This window comes from Hirundo rustica, chromosome 16, assembly GCF_015227805.2.
Source record: "Hirundo rustica isolate bHirRus1 chromosome 16, bHirRus1.pri.v3, whole genome shotgun sequence".
NCBI lineage: Eukaryota > Metazoa > Chordata > Aves > Passeriformes > Hirundinidae > Hirundo > Hirundo rustica.
In genome coordinates this window covers 272846-285107 of record NC_053465.1, presented here as the reverse complement: position 1 = coordinate 285107, position 12262 = coordinate 272846, and the positions used below count along the sequence as shown (strand labels likewise).

Below are 12262 nucleotides of genomic sequence, written 5' to 3'. Positions count from 1 at the left end.
TTGCATTGTACCATTGTTCTTGTGTTTGGACATACATCTATTTATTCTCAGTTCCTTCTTTTGAAGTACAAAGAGGGGAAAAATTAATCAGGTCAGTGATAAACCAAATCCAAAAGCATTTTATGGACTCTGAACATATATATCTACCATTGAACATCTGACTCCTAAACTAACATAAATGCAATTTCTTTTCCTTGAGACAATAGCAAAGGGAATACCCAGTGACTGCAGCTGTATTGCCGTGCTTTCCTGCTAGTCAACTTCTTCAGCTGGCAGTATTTTTTTGCATGTATTACTGTCAGCTGTCCTAAGTACCTCGATGCTGCAAATACCTTCAGCTGACACAGGAAGCTCTTAAGAGTGCTAGGACTCCAATCAAAACTCAAAAAAATTAACTTCCAAATTCTGAGGAGATTAAAATGTTCAGATAGAATGTCTTCAGACCAGGATCCTGCTGTGAATGCAATGGCAAACTCTGGAAGACATTGTCTACGTGGCTCAATGCCCTGAGATGGTAGCTGTGGAAGGCCTCACATATTATTATCCCGCAGAGTACCACACTAATGCTTTGAAATTACTTTTGATATTCAAACTGTCTGGGTGCCTCCACATGGTACTGCATTATGGCATAGAAGCCATCCTGAACCAGGAAATAAGGTACTATCATGAGAAACATGCAAAAATGTGAGCTTTTGTGTGGTTTTTTTGCTTCTGAATCATTAATTTTGCCTAAAACCTAATGCAATCTCATGACCCTCCTTTTTTTCTGGTGAATGCAATACTAGAAGCTTTGAACATAGCTGCTGAAAGTTCAGCACTTCCTACCAGCTTTGAGAGGATCAACTTGCCCCTTGCCTTATCTGCTCGAGCATGGAAGTAGTTGTTCCTGCTTCTTTTGTGAATCACTCCAGGGTTTCCAGATATCTAGTGTTTGCAATGAGTTCAGCATCTCTGATCATTTTAGATAGAAGGAGTTGCACTGTCTTTGAATCTGAAGATCAGTAGGGCAGAACTTGCTGACCCTGACCTGCCAACTGACCTTCATTTCTTAGTAGGGGATTTCATTCCAGCATGTGCTGGTGGGTATGACATGTCCCAGTGTTAGTAGCTCAATCCAGTTGTGAAGCTACCTTTCCCTTCCTTTAGTATCTACAATATGTTTTTTATTTGGTGAAATTCTTCCGTTACAGAAACTATTATATCTAGCTGTTAAGTTTTGTCTGCTGCTTGTCTCAGAACACAAAGTAAATCAGCCAACCTACTGAGACCTGTCTCTCACCCCTTGAAAGGCAGGGGATTTCCAGCTGTCTGCTTTGTGTTATAGTTCCCCTCCAGATCCCAGAGTTTCTTTCAGGCCTTGGTTCTTCCCAGCCACCTAGCTTTCTTCCTCCTGCAGGAATGGTCAGCCCCCTTGCTCCTGGCTTTGTTTTGCTCCTGGCAACTTTCATGGAATATCCTGACACATATGCAAGTATTCCCAAGACAGCAAAATCCCTCCTTTCAGGGAAGAATACTTATGCTCTCAGTGAAGCATTAAGAGGAAAAGTGCTGGAAGTTTCAGGGTTCCGAAAAGCCTCTGTTAACTTACAGCAAAGTCAGGGATTAGTGAACACCTGTATACATTATTCACATTAGATGAGCGTCATACACTTCATGAGAACTCAAATGCTAATGCCACTCAGAGTCCACCTCTCTTTGTAAAGAATCTGGTAACAGACTGTGGCAAAATAATCTCTCTAGTGGTGTCTGAATCAATAAGTTACTTTGTTTCTCCTTGCAGAAAGACAAATTCTTTGTGTACGAGGAGTACTGTAGCAACCACGAGAAAGCACTCAGACTGCTGATGGAATTGAACAAGATCCCGACAGTGAGAACATTCCTTCTGGTAAGCACCTTCTCTAGCACTTTTGACTGAATGATCTGACTCTGCCCTGTGCTCATAATAATTCTTTGGTATCCCAGGAACGCTGGGCATCTTAAATATATTACCCATGGCAGGTATGGAGCACTCAGGAGGGGTGCTGAAATCACTGACGAGTTGACGCACGGAATTGAGCACTACCAGCGTGAGTGATTGCAGTGGAAACAAGGAAGATTTTTAAAAAAAAAAAAAAAAGAACCAACAATAAAACAAGCACAGATGGTGAAAGGAGTAATATACTAAGTCAGCAACAAGACTGAGGCTAGTTCCCATTCGATTTGGTTCCCTGCTCAGTTCTCTGACCAGCTCACCATTTGCAAGGCTCATCAGAAAAATGTAACCTGCTTCTAACACCCTTTTCTCCGTGAGTCCAGTTGTGGGCAAGAAATGTAGTCTGGATGAATTGTTTTGAGTGCATCATTGCTGCTTAAACCAAAAGTAACCTGACTTCCATCCAGGGAAGGGCTGTGGCCATACAGCCTTCAAACGTGCCTTAGAGGCTGGGCTGGGAGGAGAAGCAAATCAGTGGGCTCTGCCTTCTACCACTGCATTCCTTACTTTTCTTTCCTTTCTTGGTTGTTTCTCCTCCTTATTTTCACCCTAATTCTGCTTGATTTTTGAATGTCTTGTTTTCTTGGCCACAGATGCATGGCATTTGTAACGGGGTTGGCACATAGGTGAGGGAATAATTTGTCACATCAGCTTTTTTCCCAGTAAATTCTACGAAGTGAAATAAAGGCTGTCTTTCTTGCACAGGACCTGCTTTTCTTTCTGCTCTTGCTTTTTTGCTTGCTGTGAAAGGTCTGTTCTTTCCCAATGTGGTACAGCAAAAGAAAACTTCCCTATAACCATCAGTCACGAGCAGGGCCAGAGCATTCCTTTAGCTACAGGCCAAGAGGGAGCCTACCCTCATGCTGTTGTGTAGGCAGAGTCTCTTTGTCATGTCTGAGTTTTAATGAACCTTACCAAACCATTACTTTGAATTACTAAATTACCCTTACCTTGTCCATGAAGTTATTTTGGGTGCTTCTGGTGAGGGAAACCAATGAAAAAGAGAAAGGAAGGTGCATGTGCACAACATCCTTCCCAGCCTTCAGAATGTTCTCCACTCCCACTGGATTGACAAAGTTTTCTGCTTGTGTTAGAGACAGCAGCTGGCAAACTGATTACAAGGGACATCAAAGATGTCACACTGTCTGCTTGCTGCAGCACCTGAATCCAAGAGACTGTTAAAATGGCAGTAAATGTGGGAAGGAGGGCTGTACTTATGTGTCTACTTAGCTGTGCTGCTGTTGTTTCTTCCAGGCCTCCCTTGCCTTCTCTGCCTCCCAAACCAGTGCTACAATGCTACAATGCAGAGAAGGCAGCACTAAAGTACAAAGCTTTACTTGTGAGGACAGATTTGACCTGATTGCCCCCTCACAGATGCTGAAACATAGAATGTGGGAATGGTTTTGAAAAGTTAGTAAGTGTTAAAGGGCAGTTTTGAGCCCAGAGCTAGAGAGGGCTGAAAGAAGAGATGGGAAGGACTGAATCACTCAAGAGTTGGAAATTTGACAGGGAGCATTGTGAGCTGGGTAGTCAATGCCACAGATCTAGAATAGCCCAGGGACAGGTTATTTTACAGACATTTTGTCTGTAAAAATACCAGTTAAGACTAATGAGATTTTATATATGATGTCTGTGAACATTCCTTGAAGAGAAGAATTGTAAATGTACAGCCAAAAGACTCACTAAATTTCAGAGTGTGTCTGAGCCACAGCATGTATTTCACAGGGGAAAACGTTCTGGTGATGCCTCAAAGCAGGCACTTCTTGGCTGAACTGCCTTTAAAGTTCAAATTCTGTGTAGACAGGACAGGTTTGCAACTGGAGTGACTTTCAGAGCAAAGTCCATATTCATGGTTGAGCATAGGAATGTGGACTACTTTATCTGAAATAGACTTGAAGTAGACTTGAAGTCCACCTGAATCTACTACCTCTCTCTGGCAGCAGCCAATAGTAGAATCATCAGGGAAATGTGTGAAAAGCTTACAGTAGGGCAGTATTGATTTGTCATAAAGATTACAGATTATTGTTACAAATTAAGGACAGATCAAAGACAATAAGGTGTTTTGGTTTTTTTTTCCCAGTGCCATACCTTGTTCTAAAACTCCCTTTCTATATCAATCCTGAGAAATGAATTTCGATAATCTGTTGAGAAGGTCCATGTGTGTTGGTTAGCGAGCCATTGTGCCCAGGCTGTTTGTCCAGCTGTGCTCAGGCATAATGTTTTGCCAGAGAATTGGTGGATATTACGCAGATGCCTCATTTCAGTTCCAGGTCAATTCAGACATGAGAATTGGACTAAAGTTATTAGTCCAATTAATTAATTGGACTAGTAATACATGATTACTAGTTAGTTGGCTTTATTTTAGCCATCAAGAAATTTCCGGACTGACAGTATACAACTTTACAGTGTGAACAAAAACAACAGGTCGTATCTGTTGTGGGGGTAAATTGGATTTTTTTAGGTAATTAGTCCATCTAGGTTTGCTGTTTGCCATTGTATTGTCAGGATGGTTTTTGAGTCATCAGCTGTATAACGTTTCTCTGAGAAGATACCTTTCTGCACAGCCATTGTTATCCGCTACAAATTTTCTTCTGCTGATGCCTGCAGAACTTTTCAGACTTGATGGCTGTATGTCAGTGGTAAATGAAGTGCCATTTTCTCTACCTTAGGTGTGGTAAAGTACTTTCTCACCACAATGCATGTTTAGAAATATAAAATTGTCAAAAATAATCTGAAAGCTTTGTGTGTGAGGTAACATTTGTTTCTTTTTTTTGATTATAGGGTTGCATGCTTTTGGGAGGCAGAAAGACAACAGACATTCCACTAGAGGGTTATCTGCTGACTCCAATTCAGAGAATTTGTAAATATCCTCTTCTGCTCAAGGTAAATCAGAGAAAGTATTTCTCCAGATGGTTGTTTTATTCTTGGAATGATTCTGCTTTTTTTTAGCCTTGACTTTTGTTGCCACTATTGCTTTTCCTGGTTTACTCTTCTGAGAGCTCGATCTTCTCTGGAGAAAATTGCTTTTTATGGGTACAAGCAAAAAGCTGCCTGATGCTGGCAGGCTGCTAAATCCTGTCATGGTCTGGGTAGAGCAGACAGGGTGACTTTACTGACTGACCAAAACCTTTTGACTTCAGTGCTCTTCAGATGTTTCTTAAGGCTTGTGCAGGCTGTTTCAGCCACTTTCTGTAAAGCTGTGTTCAGCTACAATTGTGCCAGTGTTCTGAGGGACCGGATGGCTCTGGGGACTCTAAACAGGATATGTTTTCATTACAAGGTCTCTAGTTGGATGGTGATCAGGTCAGTAACGATCAAAATTCTGTATCTTCTGACAGCTGTTTGGCAGCTTGTTTGAAAACTCTTTGGTTGTCCCAGTGAGTTCCCTAGGGGTGGGTGTCAATCCAGAAATGACTATGGTATGTGGCACTAATTGGCCACCTTGCTAGTATCCTTACTGCAGAAGATAAAGCATAAAAGGCCTAAAAAGAGCTAACTTGCCTCTCATCCTTTCTGGTCAGGGCTGGGTCACTTGCCTGGTGGGGACAAGGAGAGGGAGAAGGACAAAGAGGTTTCTGGGAGAGCTCGCATCCCCCAGTGGCCTCGTAGATCCGGTGTGGCTAGCAGCCATCAATCTTCCATGATGTCAGTCTCTTCCTCAGCCAGAGTCACACTGTGTTTACTAAAAGAAAACTAATTAAAAAAAAAAAAAAAAAAAAAAAACAAAAAAAAAAAACAAGAGAAGGGTTTTCCCTCATATTTTTAAAGAAAGGTCCCTTTATGAGTTCTGGAAGAAAGTAAGAATTCTGTGATGAATGTATGTCAAAACTCGTGGGGACCAGACATCCTTTCTTTGAAAGCCAAAGCCAATACCACCAAGATGAAGACTCAAACAGTGTTTCTTGCTTTTAAGCCATGGTGGAGTAAAGATGAATTTGCCCTCCCTGTGCCTACCTTAGCTCTGGGGCAGCTGACCCAGACCCACGTGTACCTGTTGAACAAACAGCCTCACAGGGAGGGGCCAGATCACACACTGTTCACTAGCTGAAACTTTATGGACCAGAAATAAAAGTTTTAAGAAAAAGCAAAGAGGAATTAGGTTTTCATTAGGCAACAAATCTGCCTCAGTCAGTGAGATAATAACTAGAAGTTGTTCAGTCAGAAAATATCAGTGACCATTATAAAGTGTGGTTGATTCTGATTCTCAAAGGTAGTGAATTCATAGCAAATAAGATATGTCCCATTCAAGACTTATTTGATAGTTGCTAGCTTGAAATTGCCAGAGTGGACACAAATGTCTCAGACGAGAACCATTAAGGGAAAACAGGCAGATTCCGTTCATGCTGACCTGGAAAATTTATCTCTCAAAGCAAGGAAAAAAAGGGATAGATTTAAAAATAGCACAACCCTCAAATTGAGTGTTTGCTCTCTCTTTGCTACTGAACTTCAGTTATGGCTCCTGAAATAGCTCTTTTGTATTCATGGGGATTGGATCTTACTTTATCTAATTCCCAAGGCAAACAGATACTATTGTATTCCAGCTGAAGAGAAAAGTCTTAGACCAAAGCTAGCCTACTTTCCAGACTATCCAGACTATCTGGTAACTTCGATATGACCTTGTCTACAGTAAGTATTTGGTGTGGTCGAGTAGGTGGGTTTGATAAAGCTAGTATGCACAAGGTAATTCAGACTTGTTTGTGTTTGAAAGTAAACTGAAGTAATAGGGTAAGGCACATATTTTAAATACTGTAACTACTTTTTATTAATAAAATATATGTGTGTGTGTGTGTGTGTGTTCTTCTTCAGAACAACAGCATCTGGCATCTAGCATCTGGAGTTGATTTGGGTTCCTTAATTAGGAATAATACACTAGAATATCTCCAAGTGTTGATCCACTTTAAACAATGCAATAGTTTCCAATGAAATATGGCATCCTGTAACAAGTGACCTTGTGTTTTCTTATCCTCTGATGAAGCTGTTTGGGTTTTTTAACTAACAAATTATGGAAATAGAGGAATGATTCAGATGATGGTGATCAATAAATTTCAATTTTATTTATAGTTTCCCAGTTTTTGTGATACAAGCTTTGCAGTTTTGAAGTGCTTGACTGTAAACAGTTTTTTTTTGATTGGGTTTTTCAGTTTGGGGATTTTCTCCAGGGAAAGGTGTGGTGGGTGTCATTTTGTGGGTGAAGTTTGTTGGGTTTTTTTGGGGGGGGGGTTGAGTTTTATCAATTTTGTTGATTTTTCTCTGTTTAATTTGCAAGCCTTTTGTGTGGTTTGAAGGATGGGACACAAACCTGGCTATGACATTTCTTAATCTCTGTAAAAATAGAGAAGTAATGATATTAATATTTTTGCCCCAATGCAGTTCTTGTCTGCTTCAGACAGCAAACAGGAAAATTGGTGTAGGATTTGTCAGTCAGTAAATTAGGTCCTTTTAACTGAGAAAGGGGCTTGAACTAGGCACAAGCAAAATTAAACTCTTGGCTGTGATGGGCAGTGGTTTTCGGGAAGAAGGAAGGTAGCAGAGGTAGAGGGACACCCAGAGGCATAAGCCGTGTGAGCCACTGGGGCCAGCACAGTGGGTGGCTGGAGAACTTGTCCAGCAGATGCTTCCAACGTGGGGCTTTGGGTGAGGGCAGCTCTCTCTCACCCATACTAATTGTGGGACTCTATTAACTACTCTCAACCCTACTGCTTAAGGATAGAAGCAGCTGTTGTGTAAAACAGTCTGAACAAAAATAATCTTTTCCCTTCAATAAAGAGCATTTCTGTCAGCGAGAAGCAAACCCTGGGGCGGTGGTGATCATGAGTTAATCACACCATCGTGTGGAGATTAGGAACAGTCACGTCTGTCTCCTTCCTCTGGCACAGGAGGAATGTGCAGCACATGACAGCCGCACCCTGCGGCTCCTGAGCCCCGAGCTCATAGGGCTTGGGCCTTGCCTGAGGTCTGGTCTGTTAAGGATTTGCTCAGACTCCAGCCAGAAGTGCACATTCCACCTCTGATCCTTTAAAAACATCTGAGGATACACAACCCCGTTGGCGATTAGGGCAGTAATTATGTATTGCTTCATGCGGGGAAGAGCCGTTGGCCCTGGGAGGGGCAGAAAAACTTATATGTAGAGAGCAATGACCAGAGTCAGAATCCCCTGGAAAGAAAAGCCCAGTGCACAACAGACAGTGTGAGTCACACACAGACCTTCTTGATTCATGGGAAAGATGGGAAGCCACTGGTGTGCATACAGAACAGGATGAAGGAAGCTTACCTTATTGTCTCCCTCATCTCTCCATTCCTCTTGTAGCTCCTCAAGAAACAGAACCTTCTATTTGGACATAATTGAATATATTTATCTTTGGGGGATTGGCTTCTTCTCCCCCCTTCCCTCCTCCGAGAAAAGTTATGTTGCTCTTAGAGTCATGATATTGTGTGGTTGGAATCCAACTCATTGTAGCATAATATTAAAAACTGTTTATTCCTTAAAGAGCTATAAGGAGCCCTGCCAATTTATAAATCATGCTTTTGTCTTTCACACATATATATAATCACAAATAACTGCTGATATTTGTAAAACCAGAAACATGTTTCTATTGCATTTTAAATTAACATATGTTGTAGGTTCGGTGGCATATTGAAGCTAATATATTAGATCTGATCTACCATTGCTTGTCAAGTGTTTACCCTGCAGAGACATTGACATAAATTACCAATTTTAACAATATACAGAATAAAAAAACTATTGTGATTTGCAGGTCTACAGAGGAAGTCTGACGGAACATTTATTTTCTGGTTAGTTTTAAGTGGGAAATGAATTTTATACAGGCAAATATTACAAACTGTAAAATACAGATATAAAACTCTGAGGAACGTATATGTTTACAGAAAGGTGGTTTGGGTTTTTGTTTTCTTTTTAAGTTTTTTTTTTAAGCACATTTGGAGCTGAGCTGTTGATGAGCACAATGTTTTGAACTGATAAACAAAGGAGTATATAGTCTTTTGTTATCTCCGTAAAGCTGTGTTGCTGGGCAGCCCAGCGAGGGCCCGGGGCTGTGACATGGGGCAGCCTGGCACCAGAGGTCTGCACAGGCAGTGCACAGTGTCAGCATCTGGTGGACAGGCTCCGTGTTAGGCCATGTCTGAGTGTCCTCAGGGGAGTAAAGGTAGGAGGAAGGAATTTCTCAAACAAAGAAATGTGCAACTTTCAGCCTCAAAGTGTGTTTGCTGCCAGTTCGAAGTACACAGTCGGTGTTGTGTGACAAGGGAGGACATGGGGAAGGATGTCAGAGACTTCTTAATGAAACAAAAAGAAGAAAGAAAAGTGTCTTTTATGAATTATTTTAAGAAACTCTTGGTAATAAGTAGTTTTCTACAATTGGCAGCCTCATTTCCTGTCCCTTTTAGTGCACAAGTTGCAATACAGGAGATAGCAAATCCAGCCAGCAATGTCTGTGGGCTTGTGGAGGACAAGGCTTACCCAGGGGTTGCCGTCTGGGCTGTCCTTCAGCTGCCTTTCAAAATGTTGTCAAATGCTCCTAGAGTTTACACATCACAGATCGTGTGTCACTAAAAGAAGGAAGTACCCAGAGCTGTCTCCCTGCGTTTGGAAAGTGCCCAGCACTGCTCTTTGGGAAATGGCAGTGCCAGGGCAGCACAGCTTTGCCTTGGATGGCTCCAGGCAGGGCTGTGCAGGGCAGTGCCGGTCCCAGGCAGCCTCCTCCCTGCCATTCCCTGCCTCCTGTCCTGCTCACAGGCTGGGACAGGTGTGGCAAGATGCTGTTTGTTGTGGCAGGGCATGCTGTCAATGAAGAGGTCTTTCTCTGTATTTTGGGGATATTTCTGAATGGGATGTTTAGACGGTGCTAGAGTGTACATACCTGTTTTCAGTGGAGCATGGGTGACCCTGGAGCTGCAGACCTTCACAGATTTTTAGTGAGAGTCACCTGTGTTGCAATCATGCAGCAGAGGCTAGTGTCACCAAAGCTCGACACCTGTCTCCTGCCTTTGCTTTTTGAATATTTACTTTTCTTGGCCTCCCTTTCAGCAAAAGTAAAGACTTCCACAGGGAATTCCATTTTGATATCAACTGACATTTGTGGCAGTGAGCCTCTTTTTCCTGTGCATCTGTTACTCGGTAAATCACAGGTGGATGGAAGCCATCTAGCTCCATTCATATCACAGTGCTGGGCTGGCTCTCTGGCTGTATCCAAACTCATTCTTGTGTCTCTTGCAGAATGATGCGATTCAGCAGCACAGGACTTTTAAACAACCAAATAACATATTGAGGCAAAAGATAGTGAGAAAGTTAAGTATTTCAGTCTTAAGCACCGTATTCTGTAAATCAAGGTAAAATTACCAGCCATATTTTAGATTTCTTTAATGTAGTCTTTTGCAAGTGGCTGACTATGATGTACTATTGGTCGAAAAAAGTTATTATTTGTGAGTTGACAGTTGCCCCTTTTGCCAAACTCATTAATATTGTCAGGTTCTGAGTTCTGCCTCTGCTGTTTTTCAGTGGAGGAGCCTTAACTGAGCTGTTGTCCTTTGACACGAGTGAAGCAGAGACTCTTACGGACTCCTTCACAGCAGAGATGTTGTTTGTCTCTATGTCAGGACACATGCCCCAGCCTTCTAAACATACAAAGTAAACACATTTGACACAGCAAAACATACTTGGCTTGAGCTCTCTTAGTGTAGCATATTTAACATGAGCAATTGCCTCATTTATTTAACAGCATTCATATTAACCCGGTACAGATGAAGAATAGAGAACAGCATCTGCAGTAAAATGCCCCCAAATTCTCTCTCATTTTGCAATGGTTCTGGCATTTTCCTGCAGGATTGCTTGCTAATGCTCATACCTTTCCATGAAACACTTCTCAGTTTGCATGTTTTCTCTTTTTTTAAAAGGAGTTAGCCAAGAGGACTCCCTCTAAGCATCCTGATCACCCAGCTGTCCAGAACGCACTGCAGGCAATGAAGACAGTCTGTACAAATATTAATGAGACCAAGAGACAGATGGAGAAACTGGAAGCCCTTGAACAGTTGCAGTCCCACATTGAAGGATGGGAGGTAGGATGTGGGACCAGCAAGCTCCCTGGAGGCAGTTAACTGCACAGTTTAATGACTAAGGCTAATTAATTTATTAAGACTAATAAATCCCAGTGTACAGGGATTTATTTCTGGTTCTTTTGTGACATGTAAACACTCTTGAAGGTGTGGGCAGCATCACTCTGAGGAATTTAGCATTTGTAGTTTATTTTATGTGTGCAGGCTGCTGCTAAATTGTAGCAGAACAAGTGGATTATGAAAGAAAGGAAGGTGTTAGAGCTAGAATGGAACTGGCATTTCTGGTCTCACTTGAAAGGCAAATAGATCTAGGTGAAATCCTTATGAGTGCATCAGTTGTTTCACAGTTTAATGGCAGATAAAATAAGAGCATGTTAGTGAAAGACCTTCATTGCACACTCATAAAGGAGAGTTAATCTCTCTTTTTTTATGTTTCAGGGATCAAATCTGACAGATATTTGCACACAGCTCTTACTGCAAGGGACTTTGTTAAAAATCTCAGCAGGAAACATCCAGGAGAGAGTGTTCTTTCTATTTGATAATCTCCTGGTCTATTGCAAGAGGAAATCCAGGTGAGTCCCTCTGTATTTTCAGTTTTACTATTCAGAAGATTTGTAAGTGGAAGCTGTGATCAATTACTGATCATTCACTGTATTCTCTGTTGCTTTGTAGGGCTGAGTCACAGGTGGAACTTTACTCTGTTCTGGACTATTTCTATCACTTAGGCAATAGGAGAGAGAAGTCACTATGGGGTAGGATAAATATTCCAGGCAGTATCAGATTCCCCTCTGAGAAGTGTGCAGTCCAAAGAGGACGTAAAACAGTGTAGCAAAAGCTGCCAGTTCTTCTAGACAAAAAAGATTCTGAGGGCAGCTGCGTCTCCAGGAATTATGTGAAGGTGCCAATTTACATTGTGAAGTTATGCTAAGCTTAAGAGGGTGATGTGAAAAATGATAAAAAGCCAAGATAGGGGAAAGTGGAATACTAAGCAAACAAAATAGATGCAGGACCCAGGGGAGTGAGAAAGAAATTAATATTTTGCTGTTGCTGTCAGTGTTTACAGCCCATGTGCTCTGATGTCTTCCTTTCTTATTCTGGTAATTATTTTTGCATCATCCCACCTAAGAAACCTTAAGTATTATTAACACCTTTTGCTTGTAATTAAAATAGCGTTGGCAGAGTGGAAGGCAACTTTCTTCTGCAGCAGTTATACAGTATTTA

The 12262-nt window shown here is 41.7% G+C and overlaps 1 protein-coding gene across 2 annotated transcripts in view; it reads left to right on the top strand.

Annotated features, from left to right (window-relative positions):
• Window positions 1–12262, top strand: part of PREX1 (phosphatidylinositol-3,4,5-trisphosphate dependent Rac exchange factor 1) — a 120336-nt gene that overhangs the window by 57488 nt on the left and 50586 nt on the right. For both annotated transcript variants that reach the window (XM_040079861.1, XM_040079862.2), the window contains exons 4-7: window positions 1781–1885; window positions 4754–4855; window positions 10883–11044; window positions 11480–11613. In XM_040079861.1, the coding sequence (XP_039935795.1) occupies window positions 1781–1885; window positions 4754–4855; window positions 10883–11044; window positions 11480–11613 (503 nt within the window). The remainder of the gene's footprint in view (window positions 1–1780; window positions 1886–4753; window positions 4856–10882; window positions 11045–11479; window positions 11614–12262) is intronic.